Consider the following 24,857-nt stretch of genomic DNA (forward strand, 5'->3'; position numbering starts at 1 on the left):
TCATGTCTTGCAGCCAAGAATCGCTGGTGTCAGCGATTATGAGGAACTCAAAAAGAAACGTATTCTGAAAAATGCTGACTTTAAGCGAACATCATTTTCAAAAGCCTGAAGTATGTGACAAGCAACATATGTGGGGCTTTAAAGGAAGTGTTTGTGGGTCATAATGCAATCATCATGATGATCTATAGAAGTCTGTGGGAGTTCTACACAGTCAGTGTCTCACGAGCAAAGCAGCAGCTGGTAAAAGGTTAGAGAAAATTCCTGAATGGGTTTAATCTAGTGAGTTGTCATGGGGGCATTCCTCGAACTGTACACCAGCGAGCACATGGTATCTGACCTTGTCCCAGTAGCATGTCAGGTCTTGGATCTCCACTGAGGCGTCCTTATTCTCCTCCTGTTGCAGCGCTGCGCTGCCTTTTGCGATCTCATCCAGCAACAAGAACTCCTTCACATTAAGAGAAGACAGAATTGAGTCAGAGCCAAGTCGACATTTATAAAACAGTAACATCACGTCTACTACCATCCCTTTAAGTGTTACGTAACATATGTAATAAAGGCGTTTAAATCAGTCTTTTGCTGCAGTGGTCGTGTAAATCATTAAAGGTAATGTTGCCACCATAGCAGATTTTTTAGTACATTTCAGGCTGACCATATCTTTACAAGGGAGGTGTTGGCGTTACAGGGCAGGACCATCAAGTCGATGCACTTAGAGAGATTAGAGAACTGCCTGAACTGCCAAGTCAGCAAAAAATGGATGCAGCTGCTTCCATTTAAAGAAAGCCAGGGCAACGCCATGCTAAAAGACGATCAGAGATTGATGCAAAACAGCATCAAGTCTCCAAACAAACATCAGCAAACTAATCAAAAGCTCGGCTCCCTTCTCTTCTGCAGCAGTGTGCTTTCCTGTAAGCTGCATGGAGGAGCAATAATTCACCAGGAAAACAACCTGGAACTCGCTCTGAAGCTGTGCCAAGCGCGTCTCAAGTCCTGTAAGCTCCGGGTCTGCTGGCTTGTACATTTCTTTCCTTAGACTTTTAATAAAGAGCAACAGCTTTCTGGACTGATACCACTGCACAACATGTTTGTCATAAACTCCTAACCACAATGTTAGTTTCATACACTATTAATGCAGTTTACCTGAATTCTGCGGATGCTGACGCGGCACTCAAACAGCTTCTCGATGGCGCTGGGGAAGAAGAGCGTGACGGTGAGGCGCACGGCGGTGTACAGCGACACGGTCACAAACACGCTGCTGGCGGTGATGGTGTTCCCCAGGAGGACGTAGAGGGTGAAGGTGATGAAGACGATGATCTTGCTGGCGCAGAAGAAGGAGGCCATGTTGAGACCTCGCAGGTAGGAGCTCTTCATGATCTTGGAGATCTCCTTCCTGAAACGACATCACACACGGATGGAAGGGGTGATGGAAAGACCCAATCATTTGAATGACACTCTTCATCCAGATCTGGATCAATGGCCGACAGTGGAATGAAATACGGGGGTACGAGACCTTTGGCAGAAAGGATTTAAATGCCTGCTTCCCTTTCTAATTTTGGTGTTTAATATGAGGGACTTGATGGTTGATCTGTTAAGCTCACCCGCCACTGAGCAGGATTAAGTTTGCCCTAATTCTGACCGAAAGCAGATCAGTTCACGATGTCACTTTGTTATAAGTCCTTGGAAGTTTTATGGCGTGAAATCAGCCAAATGAACAGGTTGCAGGTCGCTTGTGCACAACCTAAACAAGCGAATTGTCAGCCGCAGAGCACCAAGAACGCTCGGTCAGTTAGCTAGCTACTGCGCTGTGGAGAACGTCTGTCCACGCCCACTTCTCAGCGATCAAATCAAATCCCTCTAATGATATGTCCCGCCTGCACGTCCTGTTTCACTCGGAAATACGTCACGTTACGGAAGCTAGATACTCTCGGAATGCTGTTTCAGCTCGACTTTAATATGCATCCTGGGTGAACCAATCACAAGTGGACAGGGCGAAGGACGGCTGATAAACATGCAGCATAAATCAACTTGATTAGCCAAAAAAGGAAATCGACTGATATAAAAACTGTGATGCAGAGTCGCAGCAGGGAGAGAGAGCGTGCATGTGGATGAGCGAGACGTAGAGAAGACTTTCATGAGACACGTTAGAGAAGAATTAAATCACACAACAATTAATATCAAAGACAAGTAGTAGTCAAGGAGACTCCCTCAGTGCATTTTAAATGTGTTTACAACTGTACTTAAGGCTGTCCACTTGTGATCAGACCACTCAGTACGCATTTTAACACCAGGTGTAAAGAAGGCAGTCTGTTGCATCATCATACCTGCATTTCAGGCTTACCCGCCCATGTCGCTTTGCAAGAGCTCTTAAGTGGGCGTCTTCTTTGACTGTGAATTACTAAGGGTAGGGTTGAATTAAGGCGAGTGTTATAAACGGAAAAACTTTGTACTTGGCTGGTTTGTCTCCGTAGAGCGTCCAAGGAGCTTATTCCTAACGACTATGAAAAAGCTGAAGAAAGACAGTAATGCTGCTTGATAAATTGAACAGAATTGAGTTGCGTCGTTAAAGGCTTTGATCTAAAAATATCCTTACTTTCAACAGAAAATTGCAGAGCACAGAAATCCTTTCATGATTTTTTTTCTTGTTGTTACCTTCTGACCTCCGTGACCAGAGCGGAGAAGGGTTTCTCCCAGGCGTACATCTTGATGATCCTAATGCCCGACACCACCTCGTTCATGGTGCGGATTCTGCTGTCAGTCAGAACAGCCGTCTTACTCCTGTCAAAAGAAAAACTTTTAGGACATGACACCTTTCAAGAAGTGTATCTTGAACACATGCCTGGTATTCATTAAATCGTTAGGCCAACTTATCCCCCCGTAAGTCATTTAAAGTAAATCAGGTTTGACAAATCTAACTACAGTACAGGGTGTAAAGCAGGCAGTCATGCTTCTTTTAAGAAGGTTATAAACTGGGATTCAGGCATATTTTTACGGCTGTGACTTGACCCTTGTCCAGTATTGTCTGTGCTGGGTTTGATTAACTTTTAACAAGGGATTACATTATAAAATGGACAAATGAATTACCACTCTTAAAAAGGCATGTTTGTTTGTGTAAGTCAGCAGAGCGAGTCATCCTGTCAAAAAATTAACGTGAAGGCTCCCTCAAGTTGGAAAAACAGCATTTTGAGAGAATTTAGATATCCGATGAAGCAGAACGTTTCTGATTTACATAGCTGATTGGTTTCATCAAGTATAAAGCTGCGTGTCCACTAACACCGCTTTTTGTGCTGGCAGTGCCCACGACCTCAATTTCAGAGCGCTTCTCGCCAGCGTTTACTGTTGCTAGGTTACGGAAGTTGGCTGTCGCTTTCCTCAGGAAAATGTCCTTTAATCACAAATCATAAAACAATGGAAAGGAATCGCGTCCTGGCGTAAGCAGCAGCTCCAGACCTAGAAATTGTGCCCTCGAAAAAACGAGTCTGGGTGCATGACATTAACTCAACCTCAAGTCTCTCCACGCTTTATGTATTGTGGTAACTTACTGGGTTGTCAATGACCGCCAGGATTAATTTCTCCTCCACCATTGTGGTTGACAAAGTGGATGTCGTAAGTCCGGCCCCTTCTCGATTTTGATTGGTCGGTGAGGGAGAAGTGACAGTGACGAGGGCGGCGGTGTTCCAAAAGTTCAACTGTTTCCCAACTAAGAGCGCGTCCTCAGTGAGGGTGTTTTTTGCGCTGAGGGCACTGAACGCCGAACTACATTGGTTTAGAATAGAAAAAAGGCGCGGCCAGCGCAAAAAGCGGCGTTAGTGGACATGCAGCCTAACTGAGTATCATCTGTGCAACAATAAAATTGAATGGAGTGTTTCCTCGAATTACCCAGAGGAAGTATATAAAGTGAAAAGAAGTGGTCCGAGCACAGTACCTTGTGGAACTCCATGACTCACTTTGGAGTGCATAGAGGACACCACATTTACATGAACTTTAACATGAGATCGGTATTATAATTAGGATTAAACCAACAGTAATGGCAATTCACTGTTCTAGTCTCTGTAACAGGATGTGATGGTCTATTGTGTCAAATGCAGCACTAAGTACAGAGAGAAGTCCTCTGTCTGAAGCAATAACCCCTCGAAACCATATCTTCCATTCAAGTCGATGAAAGTGATTCCACAGCACGCGCCATGGTCCGTCTCAATCTCGTGTCTGAAGCGGCCTCTGTCAAAAATAGACAGCCGGGTCTATTTTTGACAGAGGCCGCTTCAAGCACGCGTCAAGCTGAACAGAGCAGATCGTTCCAAACAGGAAGTCACACACGAGGGCAGCATACAGCATCCGGTCATTTCAAAATAAAACACCATGTTCAGACCGGTACAGACTCCCGTTTTTTCCCGTTTATTTTAAGATCAACACACTGAAATCTCGAAAACAAGAAAACATTTAATTAAGTAGTGTACTCCTCCATGGTAGAAGCACAAAATGATTTCCAAATGAGCAGATCATCAACCTCCGATGTGCAAACTGAACTGTAGTTTGTGTGTTGCTCTGCTAACATTGATGTTACCGCGTGGTTTCTCAATTCTCGCGCGATACGCGATCGCTGCGGACCAGACACGCTTCCTGTGGCCGAGACTCGCGCCGTTGACGGATCAGAAACGCGCCGCAGACGTATCAGAAACGCGCCGCAGACGGATCCTGTGGGATCGCGGGGTAAGTAGATAATTTGAAAGGTGCTGTCTCAGTGCTATGGTGAACTCTAAATCCTGACTGAAAATCCTCAAATAAACTGTTGTTGTGAAGAAAGTCACGTAACTGATTAGCGACTACTTTTTCGAGGATCTTTGCGATAAATGGAAGGTTAGATCTAAGTCTATAGTTAGCTAAAGTTCCTGAATCAGGAGTAGGCTTTTTAAGAAGAGGCTTATTGATCATATCTGGAAAAGAAGTGCTTATTAAGGGAAAGACTTCCTTAAAGCAGCTTAGTTGGAATTGGGGCTAAAAGAGGGACTGATGGTTTAGACGAAGATATCAATGAGTTTAGCTCAGGAAGGTCAACTGGAGAAAACATGCTAACATGTAATCTGTAATAGGGTATAAGGCTGAAACAGTTCCATGTTTTCAAATTAAAACTTCGAGCTACTGTGTTCAGTAACTCAAAGACCAACTTCCTAACTCTTGAAATGGGACTATCCGAGGAGCATGTGACCCCTCAGCCGTGTTTGACACGTGTAGCTGTAGCCTCAGTCTTTCAGTGTGATATCCGTGGTATCGTTGAATGAAGAACTCCTCTGATGTGTGAAAGTTTGGTCAACTGAGACAAACCACAGAGGCTGCCCGGAGCTTGACAACACCACCCCACCCATCCGCCTTGTGATACCCAAGAAGCCATGAGAACTAGGTCATGAAGAGGGGTGCATAAAGCTCTTCTCAGAAATCTTGTCTTCCTCTCTAAACATCAAAATCCAGTCAGATCAGAACTGAGAAGTCTTATGATCGTCATGAGTGGACCCTCTGAACTTTCTCTCGCACTAAAACTTTCTGAGTGACTCGACAGATGATTCAGCACTTTGCAGATACATTACCTGAACTTGGAAAAGAGCCTTCCAAACATTGTTTGCACGGGCATCAGGAACATGAGGACCACCATGCCCGCCAAACACGAAGCGCCGATCTCCAGCCACAGCAGCCCCACGACCGCCGCCGCCTGCAGAGGCCCCACCCACAGGAAGTGCAGGAAGATAGTCACCTGATGGAGAGAATTTACCATAAATGAGTACCAGAAACCAGAAACAGTGTTCCCCGATGTCTGCACTAATCTCCAAACAGTCAGTTTTTACAGGAAAGGTAGAGTCACAGCACAGACTTTAATCCAAACCAGCATGAGAGCATGACATGGTCTAATTAACAGCACTGCCTGGAAACTGAAATGCCCTGAAGAGACTTTGTTCTCACAGCGGGCTCCGACCCACGGATTAAAACGAAACCCAACACTCCACAGAGACGCAGCGGGTTCGGTGCAACAAAGGCTCAGGGCACAAATCAAGCCTGAACTTCACGCTAGGAGAGACCTGCCCGTCTTACACTGAAGGAATACAGCCTGGGAAACCCTGACGTGAGACACTGCAACTGCAAACATTACAGAAAAATATGTCCCACCCATCAAAGCAATGTGTCTCCCAGCTAAGAGAACAAAAGGAACCTTTAGATTACATCAGCAGACGACACTCCCTTTCCCTGTAACACAAACAAAGCATAGCATGATGCAGTTAGCTTTGTCATGTCTGTCCTCAAGAGCTGAAGAAAACTACTTTTAAAATGTTCGCTTGTTGAACGGAGGGCTGATCGATCTGATGCATTCAGGGAAGTCAGGAAATCTGAACAGCTTTCGTGACACAGCGTCAAGAGAATTTATCTCAAGTTGAATTTTAGATTTAGCTTAAAGCTGTAACATTGACGCGAAAAGAATCAGGTACTGGAAACAACAGCGCAAGCAGAGCGGATCATATAACAATGAGGCTTCATACTAAAATATGCCGTAAATAATGGCCCCGCCCACTATTCAAGAATTTACGGTAATGCCCAGCCTTCTCAGCGCAGTCTGCAGGCTGCTGTGAACGCCAGATTTCACACAGTTTTTTCGACACATTGCACTTTATGACGTCACAAAGTGCAGCAGAGAGCTGGCCAATCAGAAGAAAGTGGGCTTGTAGGGGCGGGGTTTCTTAAAAGGGACCGAGCTGACTTGAGCCAGTTCAGGCCGAGGCTGTATGAGGGCCTGCACAGAGCACAAGTGTGAGAAACATAAGGAGTGATTTTTTAACTGTAAATTATGCTAAGCTACTCCACAGGTCACACAGAGTGACATCCATCCATCCATCCATCCATCTATTATCTATACCGCTTATCCTGGTAAGGGTCGCGGGGGGGCTGGAGCCTAACCCAGCTGTCATTGGGCGAAAGGCGGGGCATAGAGTGACACATGAAGCTTGAAATTAGCATAATACCCGCCCTTTAAATGGTACGTACGTCATCGAACTTGTTGACGTCGTTGGAGAGGAGGTTGACAATCTGGCCCGTGGTGGTCTTTCCCATCGCTGAACTGCTGAGACACAGAGCCTAGAAGAAGACAGACATCCTCATCAGTGAAGCAATCAAAGAAAACACTGCCCATTGACGAAAATCTGCCAATGACAAGAATTACTTCCACACAATTAAGCAGAATGAGGTACCAGTCCTCTCACTGACCTTCTTGTAGATCATGTGACACATGGCCACTCTGATCTTCATGCCCGCTCTCTGGACGTGGTAGAAGTAGAGGTGATGGAGCATCGCCAGGCCGATGGTGCTCAAAGACATGCCGGTTGCGTAGCCGTACGCCTCGTTCAGAGCTTTTGTGTCGTTCGGGTCGTAATTCTCGAAGTACGTGATCATCTTCCCCAAGAAGACCGGCTGGATCACCTTAATCACCTCCTGCAGGGAAGAAGGAAAAGGATGACGCAGATGTTGAGCGGTGTGATGTGATAATTAAAGTGACAGATATATAAGAGGGAATCTTTGGCTGTTGAAATTATACATCCCAAGCTCGTCGCACGTACCTCGATAAGGGTGAAGAATCCCAGCACTGCGTATGGTTTCCAGTAGCACTTCATGATGGCTTTGGACAGACTGGGTTTCCGCATTTCTTTGGTCGCCTTCTGGACTTCGTGATCCCAGTATCTGTCACAAAGAGATGCAATGTTTGTGTGCCAGAACTCGCCTGTGAGGTCGCGATCATGTAATTGCAGAATCAGAATGAGGCATCCCTTTTCACTTAATGGGCATATTAGCCAGGTGCTGTGTCTGGTCAGAGGCAGGTTCTAACATGCTTTTATATCCACAGCCATCAGTCTTGGTTGCTAATGGCAACAGCCGTGGAAGCTGCAGGGATTCTATTTATCAGATTTAAAAAACAAAGCTTGACCTAATATCACATCCCTATTTTTATATCTTTAAAGACCCCCTCCAGTGAAAAAGTGTTTAACCTTGTAAACATCTTCATGTGGTGTTTGTCATGTGCTACAAGACAAATCAGCAGTCATCTCCATGGCTGGGAATGTCTGCTCTTAAACTGCAGTGTACCTGACAGGCTGAACAACACGTTTTAAGATCGGCAGGGTTTGTGATGTCACAAACCTTAGGAGCCAATCCAGGGAACCACTTTGGCGATGCGCAAGCCAGCTGTAACCGTCATCGTACCCACTACTAACGTTAATGTTACTACTACTAATTACTACATTTTAAGCTAGCTAAGTTTCAACAAGTTGCCGCTAAATGATGCAGAGACGTGTTTTGTTTTCGCTATGGAGGGGGCGGGTTGGAATTTTGCATAGTGGGCGGGGCCTATGCAGATTGTTTTGTGTCCTGGGAGGATTTTTACAAGTTGATTAAATGTATTTTGCAGAAAAAACATATCAGACACAATTTCTTATTTCAAGCAGAGCATTTTATATGTCTTCAAACATGACTGGAGCTGCTCTTTAAGTCAACTACATGGGGTTTCTCTTGCTGGCATCTTCATGTAAATTGATTGATTGATACACTGTGAGTGTAATTGACAGTTGTTCTGTTCATCTTGGATCATTAAATATCTACGCCAATTAAAAGGACAATTCTGATGTCATTCCGTGTTTTTTATTGTGGCCAAAACAGCCAATGGAAAGACCAAAAATGACCGATGTAGCGCTAGCTTCATGGATAACAGAAGCTACAATTAGCAGAGGTTACTTTAGCAAAGCTGTTTGTCAATCAGGAGCTGGGATTTCTTTCCTCGTGTTATAAAATATTTTTTTGTTCAGCAGTCAGTGTTACAAGGCCAACAAAGACACTCCGCTTCAGCAGCATCTGACGTTACAAAGTCTGATAATTAGTATGTTAACTGTCTATGTTCCTTCTCACTTCTGTCAATAATAGATCTGTTGTCGGCCACCATGAACGCGCACGCTAGAATCAGTAGCACCTTGATTGGACAGTTTAGCTTCCTCTGATCGGCTGGTTAGCTTGAGGTGTAAAGAAACCTCTTCGCACTTCGTGCTTGCAACTCTTAGCTTGTAACTTCAGGTTCACACGCGCGGGTAGCGAATGTGTGCGTCTGTCACTCAAAGTTGAAAACATTGTGGCACAAATTCTAAGCCCACACACACACACAAATAGTTTCTACAGCTACAGAAACTTTTTACACATTTGCACAAAGAGCACAAAATATTTTTACACCTGCAAAATTTTTTTACAAATTCAAAATGTGAGGAGAATTTTTTTGTTTTGTTTTGTTTTTTAAATATGGAAGAGAAAAAAAGAAAAAAGCAGGACAACTCATTCCCTCTTAAACAATATCAATGATACAATAATAATAAAATAAACAAACAAAAAATAATTGAAAAAAAAAACAAATTCTTCCATGCAAAATTTTTTGAAATTTTTGTGAAATACAACTTGTGAATTTTTTTCAAAACATTATTTTGCAAGCTGAAAATCTTCGTGACCATTACTTCATAATGTCAGACGACGTGTTAGTTCATCACGCAGTACTTTCCAACTTCCCCACCCTGCCTGCGCAACACATTGTGTGGAACTCTCAGGAATGGTCAGCGGAGGTTTTTTTTTGTTTTACTTTTAAAAAAGAGGCTGAATCATTTTTTTTGCAAACATCACAAACAGGAGCAAATGGTGCATTTGTTCGGGACTAATTTCAGCGGCGGATTAAGCTTTTTTCATCAGCAGAATGGCGTGTAATTAAGGCAAAATAAACTACAGTGTGTGTGTTTATTGTATTGAAGAAGCGGCACTGTGGCTCACTGAAATAGTTAAGGGACACAATGGAGCTCCAGGAAGAAGATGATTGAGGTTTTAGACACACAATCCTCTTTAGTGCAGCACAGTCGCGTCATGAAACAAACGACACTGCGGTACAAAAACAAGACTTTATCAAAGGACAAAAGTTTCCCGCTGCTCTTTGCACAAACATTTTATTTCACTGTTGTGCCACAAGTGCTCGAAGCATAGATCTGTATCGCACCATTACAGCTGCCTCCTTCTCTCTGTGTTTGCGCTTTTAAAAACAGTGCATAACAAACAGTCAGGAAAATGACTCGTGACTAACACAGCTGAGATGCTTCAAGGACTGGATTTCATGCTTCTTTTGGCTGCCGATAAATTTCACTGTAGATTAAACAGCTGACAAAAAGCTGTTGGGAAGCACGGAGCATGAAACAAGCCAGTAATCTAAAAGCAATGTGAAAAATTCAAACATTTCTACGCTAGAGAACAGGCAGAAAGAGTTTTGATGGAGTTTACTTGTGTCCCGACGAGGAGGAGCGGAACCTTTCTGGTTTGTGTGCTTCCCGCAAACGTTGACAAGCACGTGAGCTTAACAGAAACAAAGGTGTATGAAAACGTTTACTCAGTAACCCGACAGGCTGCTTCCCAACTGCTCATTGTTGAAGTTAAACATCACGGCTTTAACTGTGTTCGGCAGCCTCATAATGTTAGAAACATCTGATTTAAGAACACTTGGGGCTGTTAGAGAGTGGCCATTTAAACAAACAATTGCACTTTATGGTGTTTGCGATGGACTCATATTTGAGGTCGTGACCCCCAACTGCTGGGGTTAAAACTGGGGTCACAAGATAGGCTTAAATCTTTCAGGTGAGGAGATAATTAAGAAGCCATTTCTGCGCAACTTTCATGTTTGCTTGTTTCTCTTGTTATACATTAATTTAAAGGGGGAGGGTAAAAGTAGTGACAACCTGTGGACGTATGCAACCAGTGATGAAGGAGTGCAAGTGGAGGTTACTGGCCAAACAGGTTTCCACTGGTCTTCAGTAGGGGTGGGAATCGCGGGGAAACGCGATAACGATAATATCACGATACACCGGTAATTGATATATTGCAAGACAGTTTTTCGCTGGTTATGAAACAGACTGAAATTACTTCTGATTACTAGCACCTAAGAGTTTTTGTGGCGCGCCTAAGTCGAATGATCGGGACCGGGACAAGGTGTCACTGATAACAGGAATACACCGTTTGCCTCGATCGTCCCGCAGGCGCATGTTTAAAGTTTACAGGGAGGTTACACACAGACTAAGTTCGCTCTGTGCTCTCATTAAAAGCAGCACTTATGATATCAGATGGACTTTACCGGTTGTTCTAAGTGTGGGAAACACTGCTGTGGGTGTTACGTGGGTCATCAGCGTCGGGAGAAGTAAATCTCCATCTTGTGCGTACGAAAACTAAAAGGTGTGTGTTTACCACGGTGAATTTAAATTGAAGGTAAATTCGGTTGGATATCGGATACTCAGACTTTTTCACATCAATAACTTTTGAACATAACAGCACACAATCAAAAGGATGGAGTATTCAGACACGGCTGATGACGGAGATCAACATCGAAGCTAAGTTTGTCACGATCGGTGCTGTAGTTCCCATTCTACTGAACGAACGAAGCCGAATCTCCGTCTTGCTGCATGTACGATTAAGGGACCGTCAACAAAGTGCAGTATGGGTCCATTTAAAAATGCAATAAGTTCTAAACTAAATTACCATGGAGTCTTCTACAGTTCTCAATCATTGCTTATGCCAAACACGTGTATATTATTTGTGAATAAAAAAATATTAGAGTCAAAAATGCAGAAATATCTGTTTAGACATGTTTATTAAAATAGCGATATTTGGCGCCAGCTTATCTATAACTATATTGCCGTATTGATACTTTGTCCCACCCCTATCTACACATTATATTCTGGACATGTGATGTTTTTTCTGTCGTTCTGTCTCTATCCATCTCTCTCTTTCTCTGCGTCTCTCTATCCAACTTTCTGCGCAGATGGCCGTCTACCAATGCGCCTGGTTCTGCTCAAGGTTCCTGCCTTTCTCCTGCCACTGTTGCCAGGTTCTGTGACTTTAAGGCGAAGAAGACAACTTGGGAGATAAACTGGCGTGTTTTATGAGGAAGGACGAGCGCTTATCATGTTTGTTTGACCTCCGGGACGCACGCGGGGCGTTTTTACAATGTATGTTGATGACAGACACAAGGAAGTTATTGTTTTACATCCCACCTGGACTGGTCTGAAAGTTATTTGTATCACCAATTCTTTTTTTCAAACAACAAGGTGGCGGTTCATTTTATGCTACATTAGACATAAAGATATATAACTGACATCTTAAGATATCAGAAGTGTCCATGTGACTGTGACATCCTGCTTTGTAAATTTGGTGATCAATACTGAGGTCTATTTGGTTAAAGTGGCTGTTCTGCCAACAGCAGCAGGGACGTGCTTTGAATTGAAAGGAGCTCATCATCGAGGAATCTGTGGTGCAGGTGCGCTTTGTGTAATTGGCAACTCTTTAAGATTTCAACATCTTTTATAGACACATTTTGGATCCCTGCTGATTTTGACATCTACAGGAGCTGTTAGTTTGACATTTATAAATACTTTCTTATGCGTCAGAACGATCTGTAGGAACAAAACTACTTTTAACTGTATCTATCCATGTCAAATCTTTCACGTGTTGTTCGGAGTTGACGTGGAATTACATTAGGTAATTAAAGCTCCTGTGAGGAACTTTCAGTTTGTGTTGAATTTGGCGCCCCCTGTGGACAAAGCCGTACCTCTTATCGCGTTGCTGATTTTGTCCTGTACAGTCATATGTATCACTCACTTTAAATTTCTGCCCTGGGAAATGTAAACAAAGGCAGCGTGCAGTTAATTGCTTCGTCTGACCCCTCCCCCCCGGCCAGCGGTTTCAGACATTAAAAATAACCATATAGAAATAATCAATCTTGTCGCTGATGGTCTAGTTTGCTTTTGTAGCTCATATAGAGTCATCAGAATTAATTTCAGTCTGTTTCATAACCAGTAAAAAACTCCTCACAGGAGCTTTAAGTTGAGGTTTAAAAAGAGACATCTGTGATGTGACAGCTGCCAATTTAGCAAAACTTTCAGGCGTCTCTACCTGTTGAGATCTTGTCCCAGGTTCTCCGACCGGTCCTCCGAGAGCACTTCAAACATGTCATCTTCCTCCAGCTGGCGTTTGTATCCAGTTTTGAACAGAGGATTGAGCCACCTGAGGGAGAGATGACAGAGGTCTGTCACATCATCGTCCATTCTACAGCAAAGATAAAAGCCATAACATACACAAGAAGACATACAAACTTCTCGTGCGAGTATTTAAGTGGTTGTAATGATGACAAATGTAACGGAGCAAAAAAAACGGTGTTTTGTGTACTCGATATAGACATGGCACACGTGTCCACTAGACTAAAGTAACAGAAAAAGATGATTCAACAGGAAACTGTCCTTACATAAACACACTTGGATAATTCAAGTCAAGAACGTTTCTTTTTTTAGTTACTGAAAACTTGATACAATGAGAGCGACATTATCTTGAACACTTCTTTCGCGTTTCCTTGTAGTTTACCCGTTCCTACTGTGCTACCATTTTAAGTATAGCCGAACACACTTGTTTAAATCCCCCGCTAACAGTAGCTTTTCTATCAGTTTTACCATCCGGGAAGTTTTGTCGACTTACCAGAAAAATAACGTTGACAAAAGGCCCGCGGACGCCGCCGGGTTCGTCTTGTCTTTACTGACTTCTCCCATGGTAGCCCGCAACTCACTCGGCACTTTCCTTTCAACTTTCCCCCTCTTCCGAGAACCGCTGCTCCAGGCTATGTGGCGTGACTTCGGGGTTCACACATGTCACACGGAGGACGGAACCCCCTGGATGTGTTACGTCTTCCGCAAAGTGCACGAGCGAGCAGCACCATGAGAGATCAAAGAAAGCACCTTGGACCACCCCGCCCCCGGTGACGCCTGATTGGTTGAGAATTGTAGTCGTTCCACGCTATTGGCTCTGGCTTGTGCTCTGCTCTCACGCGATTGGCTTAGACTTTTGACCACGCAGGGAATTCGCTCTGGACACAACATAAACGAATTTGAGTCATTTATACTTTGATTTATTTGGGAAATTGTGAGCAAGGCGGAGGCTGGATTTACTGTAAGAATAGGGGGTACATTAAAGCTCCTGTGAGGAGTTTTTCACTGGTCATGAAACAAGCTGAAATTAATTCTGATTACTCTATATGAGCTACATAAGCAAACCAGCCCATCAGCAACAAGATTGATTATTTCTATATAGTTATTTTTAAGGCCTGAAACTGGCCACTGAAGCATGTACAGGAAAAAAGCAGCAAAGAGATAAGTGGTACAGCTTTGTCACAGTGGGCACCAAATGCAACACAAACCGAAAGATCAATCAATATTAATATCAGGGGGTTATTATATCAGTTCTCTCATATCTTTCCAGTACTGGAAACAGTTCAAAGACAGCCAAGTATTTTTCTTTTAATTTTGATTGTTCATTTTATTTTATTTAAGTTTCTTGAACGTAGCAGAACTGCTGTTCACTTTCTTTCAGATTATTTTTATATTATTTATATATATATTTTTTGTTTATACTTATGCTCCAAAACAAAAATATAGATAAAATTCTTAGCAATTACCTATCATTCTAAAGTAAACTTCCTGTGTGAGAGCCCTGTGACCTTTGATGTGTGGTAAACTAGTCAGAATTACTCAGCAAAATCTCCAGTTCCCTGTCTGTCTGTCTGTCTGTCTGTCTGTCTCTCTATATTTCACGCGCACACACATACTCTCATGTAGCAAGACTTTATCTTAGAGTATGTGTCACTTTTGATAAGTGGAAATGCAATGTGTGAATCCTGATACGACTTGACTTCAGCAATTTAGGACAGTTGGTCAGTTATCATATCTGTCCATGTCAAAGGAAATAACAGAATTAAATTTCCCATCTATCTACTTTCTGTTAGCTTTCTCCCTCACTGTCTTTCTGATCCCTTGTATAAACAAAGGGCAACACGTGATGCACACACTATAAATAAAGAGCAGGCTGCAGATAACAGACACCCTCTGACACACTGCAGGTGTTTCCTGCACTGATATAAAAGACCTGAGAGCCAGTAAAGAGACTTTAAACACCTCCCTCCTCTCCTGTGTTAAACCATCATCACTCTCCTTCTTCCATTTCAGTGTTCAAGGAAACATTAAAAGAAACCCAGTCACATGTAGCTAAGGTAAACTATTCTCCTGACACTGACAGTATATAATGATAATAGACTGGAGGGTCCCTGGCCTTAACACCACACGCTTTATCCTCCTGTTGATGTTTAGCTAGCACCGACTGGGAACAGGGCCGAAGGAGAGAAGCCAGCAGGCGATTATTAAAAGCAGCTGAACTCAGCCAAATAACATTTATTTGTGCAGGAGCAACAAACCTTTCCCATGCTACCCCAGCTGAGAGATAGTCCTAGTTTTTCCTTCCGTGTTGCCAGGTTCTTTTATCCCTTTAAATTAAAAGAAAGGATACTCATTGGAATTATAGTTCACGAGGTGCAGCATGTTCCATTACTTTGGCTCAGGTTTAACAAAGTGTTATAAATAGCACCGCGTTTAAACAACTGAGAATCCAATTGGACTGTGGTCATCATAGAAACATCAAAAGATATAACACAATACGGCAGGTTTTAACATAAAATCGCAACACAGAGGTCATAGGAGAGCTCAAAAGGTCTTGCTTTTAAACCACATAACGCAATTAAATGCTAGCTAGTTAGCGCACAATGAGAAAAGTTGAATCATTCAGCTTCTGCCGCAACATTTTGGTTGTACAATAATCCAAACTTGATTAAAGTTAGTAAAAAAAGAAGCTATTTAAGCTTCTATCTCATTCTAAGCTAATGCTATAAGCTAACATGCTCACAATGACAAATATGACAAGGCTAATGCTTATTCAAGTGTAAGTGTAATTTTGTTACCATGTTTGGTAGTTTAGCATGCTAGCATGCTAATGTCTGCTAACTAGCTACAAAACTATCTTGTTGGTATTTGTATTTAAACCGAATTACATGCCACATTTTTGTCCTGATGGTGGCGCTAATTGACATGTAAAAGAAACAAAGAAACAATTTAACCTGAGGGGATCATGAATGTTTGAGCCAAATTTCATGGCAATCCATCCAATGGTTGTAAAGACATTTCACTCAACTACAAATATGAATCCAATGGTCGCACTAGAGGAATCGTGAAGGATCACCAAAGTCATCCAGGTTCATCATCTGGGGACCATGAATGTCCGTACAATATGTGGCAATCCGTAAAGAAAATATTTCAATATTTTCCAGGATAAGTGAAAACATTGATGTCTGGGTGGCGTTCAAGGAAATATTAGAGTACAGAAAAAGTGAATATATGCCCAAATTTTCAAACTATTGTCAAAGAGTGCATGTTTCCTTAAAAAAACGCTCAGCAAGTTTTTACAATAAACAGTGATTACTTTGATTAACAATTAGTGATGTCCTAGCCTCGGAAAATTTAAGATAATCAGCTTATCGTATTCATGGTCTACATGGGATGTCGCCAACAGACTAGCGCTGATCACAACCTGTTCCAGCAGGTTCCCTTTCATTAGCAGGTGTACAGGATTAGGGTCCCCTTTGAGATTGCTCAGCAACAACGGCCTTGGAAACGCACCATCAAGGCTTCAACTATCTAGAGATTTAGGAAACAATGCTCTCAGCACCCTCTCACTGTCCTTTACAGACATTTTAACACCTGGGGTTAGTTTTCCTAAAAGGCTGATTAGGGGAGCACTAGCTGTTCCCATTTTATGACTCTAAGGAGCAGGGGTCAGGAGAGCCAGCGATAGTGTCAGGTAGGAGTTCGTTGGGTAATTATTTGCCCTGGAAACAACCCTTCTTTCTTTACAAACACAGATTAGATCCAACCCTGGTTTCAAAGAGTTATCTAATAAAAGCGGGTGAGCCAAATAACTACAAAAACAAACGTTTTTCAGCTCAAGATTAGGAATTAAATGACTAGACTTGCTTCGTCATCCTACCTGGACAATCGATTATGCATCCATGTTTATTTTACTGGCACATTTTGGACTGCCTTTTACTTTTTAACTTTCTGTCTTTCACTATTAAATTTTTTCTTTGACTCAACTTCGTGTCCCTCTTTGCCCTTTTCCCTCCTCCCCGAGTAAAACTCAAAGTTCAATCCTGTAATAACACTGTAATAGTTGTGATAGCCCTTACCGAGCCGAGACAGGAAGCAGCTTATTCCCATACCCGTGTTTATTACTTTGGCCTCTCTGGTTTGTTTCCGTTCACCTTGCTGTTACTGAACATTACAGTAATAAATTAAATCATGTTGTCCAGCAGTTACAACCAGATTATGTAGGTTTAATCAACGAGACGTGTTGTTAAGACTACAAAGGACACAGCACAGAACAGAATATGACTACAATACTGATAAAAAAGAGATTAAAATTAATAGGGACTGTATGCAATACTGCTTGTTTGTGTGTATGGGTGGAGGGAACATCTATATTAAGAGATATGAAAACATGAGATAAAATGAAAGCCAGTGTAAACATGGACAGTGGAGATAAACTAAGGTATACATAATGATTAAGAGCATAGTCCAAATTGTAAAGTGTGGCAAATGATGAATATATTATTTGCCACAATAATGTAGCTACAGTTAGCAGCTTTAGCCTAAAGCCCATAAGCATTTATGCTAACAACGTCCACTGTTTCACAAGGGACAATATCAAATATTAGCACAGTAAGAGAAGTTAGCAAAATGTTAGCAACACAGCAATGGCTTGGGTTAGCTAACATTAGCCAACACTAGCTAGCATTAGCTACAGGCCCTACCAGACCAACTAATATTGTAGCAGCAAAAAAACTGACACGGTTGAAAATAGCCATGAGGTTTTGTTGCTCATTAATATAGGCATAATTTGTGAAAGCAAAAAAAACTATTCATTCTCATTTTAACACCACACAAAACAAATTAGCACAACATTTTTAATATGTAGCTAAAGCTAGCTACAAACTTGTTCAAAGCTTTTGTAAAGGAAACTACAGTCATGCTAACAACTCTGTACTTGACTCGGGCATAAAAGGGGGACAAGCTAACAAGCTGATGCTAAGCAGGTATAATTGTCAATCATGCTAGCGATTTTGGTTTGTGTGTTAGCATGCTAACATTAGAACATTACAGCAGAGGCTAATGGAAATGTCATTATGGGGGGGGGGATGGAACAAGGTGCATTTTAAGTTAAAATACAAAGCAGTCTAAAATACCTACAGTTTAGAACTTGACAGGAAGTATCAAAAAAGGGGCATGAGCTAATCTGTTGGGGCTACACCTCTTTGGTTTAACAGCATTTATTTAGCCCTTTCATGAAGCTTGCTACATCCCCTATTCAGCCACTTGATGGAGCTATAATGCTACAAAAGCAGTATAGAAGCATATTCTATCTCTTTGCACTGCCTTTATTCAGTCCTGATATAAAGGGGTTTTAAGGACAGAGTGAGAGCAAATGTGGTGCTGGTGAAATGAACTGAACACCATTCATTCTTATCTCTGTTCCTCATCTTGTATGCTCTCTCTCTTTCAGATCCTTTCAATTAAAGACTTCCTCCTCCTGCAGATCTCCTTGCAGACCCCATGCACACTGTGTGGAGTGATGGCTCACCCCCCACCCCACAACCACCACCACACAAACACAATACACAACAACCGATTGTGCGTTAGTGAAGGATATGCAACTAAAGGTATTGGCTCTCAGGTAGAGATGCTAGGCTAAGCAGGTGAAGGAGAAGCCCATTTTCTCTGACGCACCTTTCTTGGACCGACCCTCCCACCAACTCTCCGTCACTCCTGAGGGAAAGATCTCGGTTCTGGAAGCCACAGGGAAAATGGGCAACATGGCAACAGAGATTGTTGCCTTTCTTCTGACCATCTCTGGTTGGATTCTCGTGTCGTCCACGCTGCCGACAGACTACTGGAAGGTCTCCTCTGTGGACGGGACGGTCATCACCACAGCTACGTTCTGGTCCAACCTATGGAAAACATGCGTGACTGATTCAACTGGGGTGTCCAACTGCAAGGACTTTCCTTCAATGCTGGCTCTGGATGGTGAGTTTCAAGATACATTTTCCTGTAGCAGTGTATGATTTTGTTCTTTTGGGGTCATATAGTAGATACAAAAATATAAATATCTTTTTGCTCCAGGAAACTGTGAACACCTGTTGATTTTGGATGAATGACTGCCATTGTAAATAAGTGCATTTAGAACTTAATACTTCAGTTTCTGACTCCGACTTCGGGCAACAAACAACCACAACAGTTAAAGTTAAAAGCCACCAGTAGTACGTGTCAGTGAAAGAGCTGAGCTGGACTGACACAACCTCCTAATGTGTCTAAATGGAGCAATCCGAGAAAGTCATACAAAGGTCAATCATCACTTCCCCTTTCTTCCTTGTGCGAAAGCAGTGCCTGTAGATGCTCTTATTCTAATGTCTTGAGGCAATTTGAGACATTCATGAAGTTTCAAGGACACCATTTGTTGTCACTAGCTGTGGAAAAGAAAATGTATTCCACAAAGGTCTTGAGTTTCACTGCACTCCTTTTAACTCCTCGCCTTTTCCTTCAAGGCTTTGGTTCAAAGAAGCAGATCCCCAAAGAAGCCATGATACATTTTTCCTCTAAAGAACCTTGAAATAAGTTAAATTACTTCAACTTTAAATACATTTTGGCCACTTGGGAGTAGCTGAAACAAGCTAATTTTAGCTTTTTATTAGCTTATTTATAACATGTTCACTAGCTAAATGCTAACTTTGTCCATCATCCATTTGATGCTAGTTTGGTAGTGGATTTTTTTTAGCTTTTCTGCTTAAAACAGCTGCCCCTGAAAATGTAATTTTAAGAGCAGTGAAAAACAGCTAAGTGTGGGCCTGTAAACCAAAAAGACACCACAAAGAAATACTTAAACAAAATACACTTGGTCTGTTTCTTTAGTTAGATGAAGAGATTTACGCCACTCCCGTGTTAGTATGCTAAATCTGAAGCTAGAGCTAAGACACCATTAGCTTAGCTTAGTTTGTGGTCTTTAAACTGTAGCTAAAGAGGTTTGTTACCTTTGAAAACAGCCAAGCCTTTTAGTCCTGCTTAGCATTTTGGGGATAGAGCTAAATTTAATTTCATGGTGCTCTAGTGATGAATTTAAAAACCTTTGCTCAACCATTTTATTCTAGTATGTTAAATCTGATGCTACAGCCAAGATACCATTAGCTTAGCTTAGTTTGTGATCTTTAAACTGTAGCTAAAGAGGTTTGTTAGTTTTGAAAAAAGTCTTTCAGTCCTGATTAGCATTTTGGGGATAGAGCTAAATTTAGTACAGACTTTCATGGTGCTCTAGTGATTAATTTAAATACCTTTGCTCAACCATTTTATTCTAGTATGCTAAATCTGATGCTACAGCTAAGAGACCATTAGCTTAGCTTAGTTGTGGTCTTTAAACTCTGGTTTTAATACGGCTTAATAAACAAGATAAAATGTGTAAATAAGTGAGCTAAAGAGGCCTGTTTCGGGTATTTATGCTAAGCTAAGCTCAATAGCTGTTAGCTGTGGCTTTACATTTAGAGTACAGACATAACTTTCTTAAACAAGTTAAGGGTATAGCTTTGACAAGGGGCCACAAGTATAATCGTTTTATACACAATCCAATTAAAGGTTGGGAGCCACTAGTTTAACACACTCCCCTTTCTTTCTCTCTCTCTGTCATGAAGCATACATCCAGGTATGTCGGGGTCTGATGATCGCCTCCGTATGTCTGGGTTTCTTTGGTGCCATCTTCGCCTTGGTCGGAATGAAGTGTACAAAAATAGGGGGCTCAGAGACCACCAATGCTCGTCTTACTGTCATCTCGGGCATCCACTTCATTCTCAGCGGTAAAACCTATGTCGTTTACTTGTCTCTTTGTCTGGATTTATGGGTAATGTAGTATGGGAAGGAAACTCGGAATAAAATAATGTTCAACTGGATCATTTCTCTCTTTAGGCCTCTGCTGCATGACTGCATGCTCCATATATGCACACAGGATCACAACTGACTTCTTTGACCCCCTTTTTGTTGCCCAGAAGTACGTATCCAGAGTTAAAGAAGCTTTTATGACAGCATCAAAAAGTAGTACCAGTCATACATTTTTCGTGGTTATCCCTTCATCTTTCAGGTTTGAGCTGGGAGCAGCGCTCTTCATCGGCTGGGCCGGATCTGTGCTGTGTATCCTCGGAGGTCTGGTCTTCTGTCTCTCCCTGTCTGAGGGCTTCAGTATGAGGCAGGTGGCTTGATTTTTCTGACATTCTTGATGCTAACAATGTGATCTCACGTCTGTCATCAGCGACAAGGGCTTAGAGGAAATCTGATTTGGACGGACTCTAAACTGCACTGAGTTGCTAACTCAATTAGGCAATTTAAATAATTACTTTAACTGCAATGGAGAGACGTTATAGCTGAAAACATCCAGTAATCTCTCTCAACATCTTGTCTCATAATTGCTGAACCTACAAGGCAAATTGTACGATCGTAATTCTGATTAAGCATGCAGGGGATGACGGCTGAATGTTTCCTTTGTTGCAGTTCAATAATAAGGAAGTGAAAGTCACCTTGAATGAGGGCAACTATAAGGAAGTGTTGCAAAAAGGATGCAAACTTTCTCTTTTAGTGAGATCTTTGGTCATGATTTTGTCAACAGTCAGTCCTGCTAAGCATATTGGGGATAAGGCTATAAAGCTAAGAGCTATACTTTAGATAACGTGCCCTTTATTCTTTGTTCTCTCATATATATATCTCATGGGTTAGGTGCATCTGTTTTTAGCCACGGCTAACGGCTAACAAATTTAAAACAGATTTTCATGGTGCTCAGGTGAGCTTTCTTCTTAGACTTAGACTTAGACTCAACTTTATTGATCCCTTTGGGATGACTCCCTCTGGGAAATTCAGTCTCCAGCAGCTTATACAGTACAATACAATAGGAAAGAATCAGCACACAGAGGGTAAAAAATAAAGATCAAAATATATATATCTATCGATATATATATATATATATAAAAAAGTACAAAATTAGATAACAAGAAAATGTACAAGTAAACAGTGGGTAATAGTTCAATTAAACTAAATTAGGTTATTGCACTGTGGTATTAGGTTATTGCACTGTGGTGAGAGATTATTGCACATTGACAGATTTTCATTGCACATATGACCCTTTGAGAAATAAATAAATATTACTATTGAATAAAAGAAGTTAACTACTATTAACTTTGTGAGCTGAATTAGTGGCTACCGCTTGTGAGAGAGTCTGTCCCTGTTACCTCCTCCCCCTAAGTGAGGAGTTGTACAGCCTGATGGCATGAGGGACAAAGGAGTTCTTCAGTCGGTTAGTCCTGCACTTTGGAAGGAGCAGTCTCTCACTGAACAGGCTCCTCTGGTTGCTGATGACGGTGTGCAGAGGGTGGCTGGCATTGTCCATAATGTCCAACAGTTTGTTTAGTGTCCTTGTCTCTGCCACCGTCACCAGAGGGTCCAGCTTCATGCCGATCACAGAGCCGGCTCGCCTGATCAGTTTATCCAGTCTGGATGTGTCCTTCTTGGATGTGCTGCCTCCCCAGCACACTACAGTGTAAAAGAGGACACTGGCAACCACAGACTGGTAAAACATCCGCAGCAGTTTGCTGCAGATGTTAAAAGACCGCAGTCTCCTTAGGAAGTACATCCTGCCTTGTGTCTTCCCGTACAGGTGGCTGGTGTGTGTTGACCAGTCCAGTTTGTTGTCCAGACACAGCCCGAGGTATTTGTAGGAGTCCACACTCTCCACCTCAGCTCCCTCTAGTAGGACTGGTCTCGGCTTTGGTCTGGACCTCCCAAAGTCTATGACCAGCTCCTTTGTCTTAGAGGTGTTGAGCTCTAGGTGGTTTGTGCGGCACCAAGCAGCAAAGTCCCCCACCAGACTCCGATACTCCTCCTCTCTGTCGTCCCTGATGCATCCAACGATGGCTGTGTCATCGGCGTACTTCTGTATGTGACACAGCTCTGAGTTGTGACAGAAGTCCGAGGTGTACAGGGTGAAGAGAAGAGGGGCCAGCACTGTGCCCTGGGGGGCTCCAGTGCTGCTGACCACAGTGTCAGACGTGGGTAGCCCCATCTTCAGATCAAATTTGTTGACACATTTAGTGTCAGCTGTAGCCACATTTAGAGTGCGTATTAGCAAGAAGAACATAGTAAACTTAGCAAACATAATTGCTAAATATCAGTATGTTAGCATTGTCATTGTGAGCATGTTAGCACGCTGACGTTAGCATTTACAGAACTGCTAGCACAGCTGTAGACTCTTCTTGTTATTTAGTGGATACAGCAAGAAAAGGAATTTAACTACCTTTGCTATACCAATTTATTCTAGCCCCATCTTCAGATCTTTTTTTTTTTATTCAAAGCTAACACTTTTAGCCTCAGCTGTAGCCATTTTTGGTGCGTATTAGCAAGTGTTAGCATGCTAACACGCTAAACTTAGATAGTAAACATGGTAAACATTAATTCTCCTAAACATCAGCATGTTAGCATTTTCATTGTGAGCATGTTAGCACACTGACGTTAGCATTATAGAGCTGCTAGCATAGCTGCTTTTTATTAAGTGTATACAGCAAGAAAAGGAATTTAAATAACTTTGCTGAACCATTTTCTTCTAGCCCCATTTTCAGATAAATTCCTTTTTTTTTTAAATTCAAAGCTAACACATTTAGCCTCAGCTGTAGCCATTTTTAAGTGTGTATTAGCAATTGTTAGCATGCTACTATGTTCTACTTGCCATAGTGTGCAAGGCTTAATTTCCTCTCCTTGCTTTTTTCAGGGCTGAATACTCGTACAGTGGAGCTGCATCATTTGTGACAACACGCCATAAGCACAGCAAGACAGTGAACAGCTCCCACAATGCACCAGGGGAGCCGTCGAGGCAGTTTGGAAGAAATGCCTATGTGTGAAACTGAACTGTATCTTGTTGTCATATGAGGTTTTATCCCAATGGTTTATGGTTTACGAAGAAAGTTACAAACAAACTTATTTGTCTCAACTAAAAAAAAGTGTTATTTATGGTACAGTTTACATGTTTCTTTGATTTTAAATTGTCAGACTCTTCCTTTAATATGGTACATGTTTGGAACATTTCTGTCAGTGGCCTCCGTGTAAGAGCTATTTCACTTTTAGGGCAGGAAATTTGATTTGGCACAAAACACCGGGGTCACCTTCAACAAGCTGGCCTGTCTCACATCACAAATATTCAATTTTCTTTTTAATACCATACTCGAGATTTTAAATAATTTTCTTATATGAAAACTACAGGATGTCACAGGTACACATTTTATTGTATAAATGAGAATGTGTTTTTTTGTATTGTTTAATAAAAGGCAACATCATTAAAAGCAGTTATGTCTTCATATTATTACAAACTGCTTTTATTATTAGGTATATTATAAGCATTCTTGTTTTAGAAGCAATACGATAGTATTAATGTAACCAAAACTGAAAGTAACTAGAATACAATGTTAAAAGAATTAATTGTGTCCTGTTGCTTTAAGAGAATATAGGACACCTTCAATTCATATACCTCAAGAAGAGATTAGATGTATCCTGTGGAGGCCCTTCTTGCTTCCCTGGCCTGACCTCCGAGGGTCACAAGGCCAAATCTGACCCCACATATGGCCCCGCAGACCTGGAGGCCCGGCCGGAGGTTTCCCCTCCTATCAGCCATCCGTCTCCACCTAGGAATTATTATCAATAGGCACCCCAGGCTATGTTACGCAAAACCTCTTGGCCCAGAGGTTTGATACTTGAACCAGCTGGCAGAGCGCTGCTGCCTTTTTGTGCTTTTTGGTGCGTTGCATCCGTAAACAAGCATCAGGTGACCTG

The 24,857-nt window shown here is 42.1% G+C and overlaps 2 protein-coding genes across 2 annotated transcripts in view; one reads left to right on the top strand and one right to left on the bottom strand.

Moving 5' to 3' along the window:
• The window catches only part of LOC138603498 (ATP-binding cassette sub-family C member 4-like), a 39,182-nt gene extending 25,427 nt beyond the window's left edge, over positions 1 to 13,755 (bottom strand). Inside the window, exons 1-9 of the mRNA XM_069675310.1 lie at positions 13,558 to 13,755; positions 12,982 to 13,092; positions 7,590 to 7,710; positions 7,240 to 7,464; positions 7,021 to 7,110; positions 5,577 to 5,740; positions 2,647 to 2,772; positions 1,138 to 1,387; positions 338 to 445 (exon numbers count right to left, since the gene is read on the bottom strand). Of these exons, the coding sequence (XP_069531411.1) occupies positions 338 to 445; positions 1,138 to 1,387; positions 2,647 to 2,772; positions 5,577 to 5,740; positions 7,021 to 7,110; positions 7,240 to 7,464; positions 7,590 to 7,710; positions 12,982 to 13,092; positions 13,558 to 13,628 (1,266 nt within the window). The 5' untranslated portion in view covers positions 13,629 to 13,755. The remainder of the gene's footprint in view (positions 1 to 337; positions 446 to 1,137; positions 1,388 to 2,646; positions 2,773 to 5,576; positions 5,741 to 7,020; positions 7,111 to 7,239; positions 7,465 to 7,589; positions 7,711 to 12,981; positions 13,093 to 13,557) is intronic.
• Positions 13,756 to 18,817: 5,062 nt separating this feature from the next.
• Positions 18,818 to 23,932, top strand: cldn10a (claudin 10a). Its single transcript, XM_069675140.1, has 5 exons — positions 18,818 to 19,037; positions 20,690 to 20,851; positions 20,961 to 21,042; positions 21,133 to 21,237; positions 23,803 to 23,932. Exons 1-5 carry the CDS (start codon positions 18,818 to 18,820, stop codon positions 23,930 to 23,932), a joined length of 699 nt encoding a protein of 232 aa, XP_069531241.1.
• Positions 23,933 to 24,857: the final 925 nt, after the last annotated feature.

The sequence above is a fragment of the Semicossyphus pulcher genome, unplaced genomic scaffold (assembly GCF_022749685.1).
Source record: "Semicossyphus pulcher isolate SPU_LCO1_2020_fin unplaced genomic scaffold, fSemPul1.0.p SCAF_24, whole genome shotgun sequence".
In the NCBI taxonomy this organism is placed as follows: domain Eukaryota; kingdom Metazoa; phylum Chordata; class Actinopteri; order Labriformes; family Labridae; genus Semicossyphus; species Semicossyphus pulcher.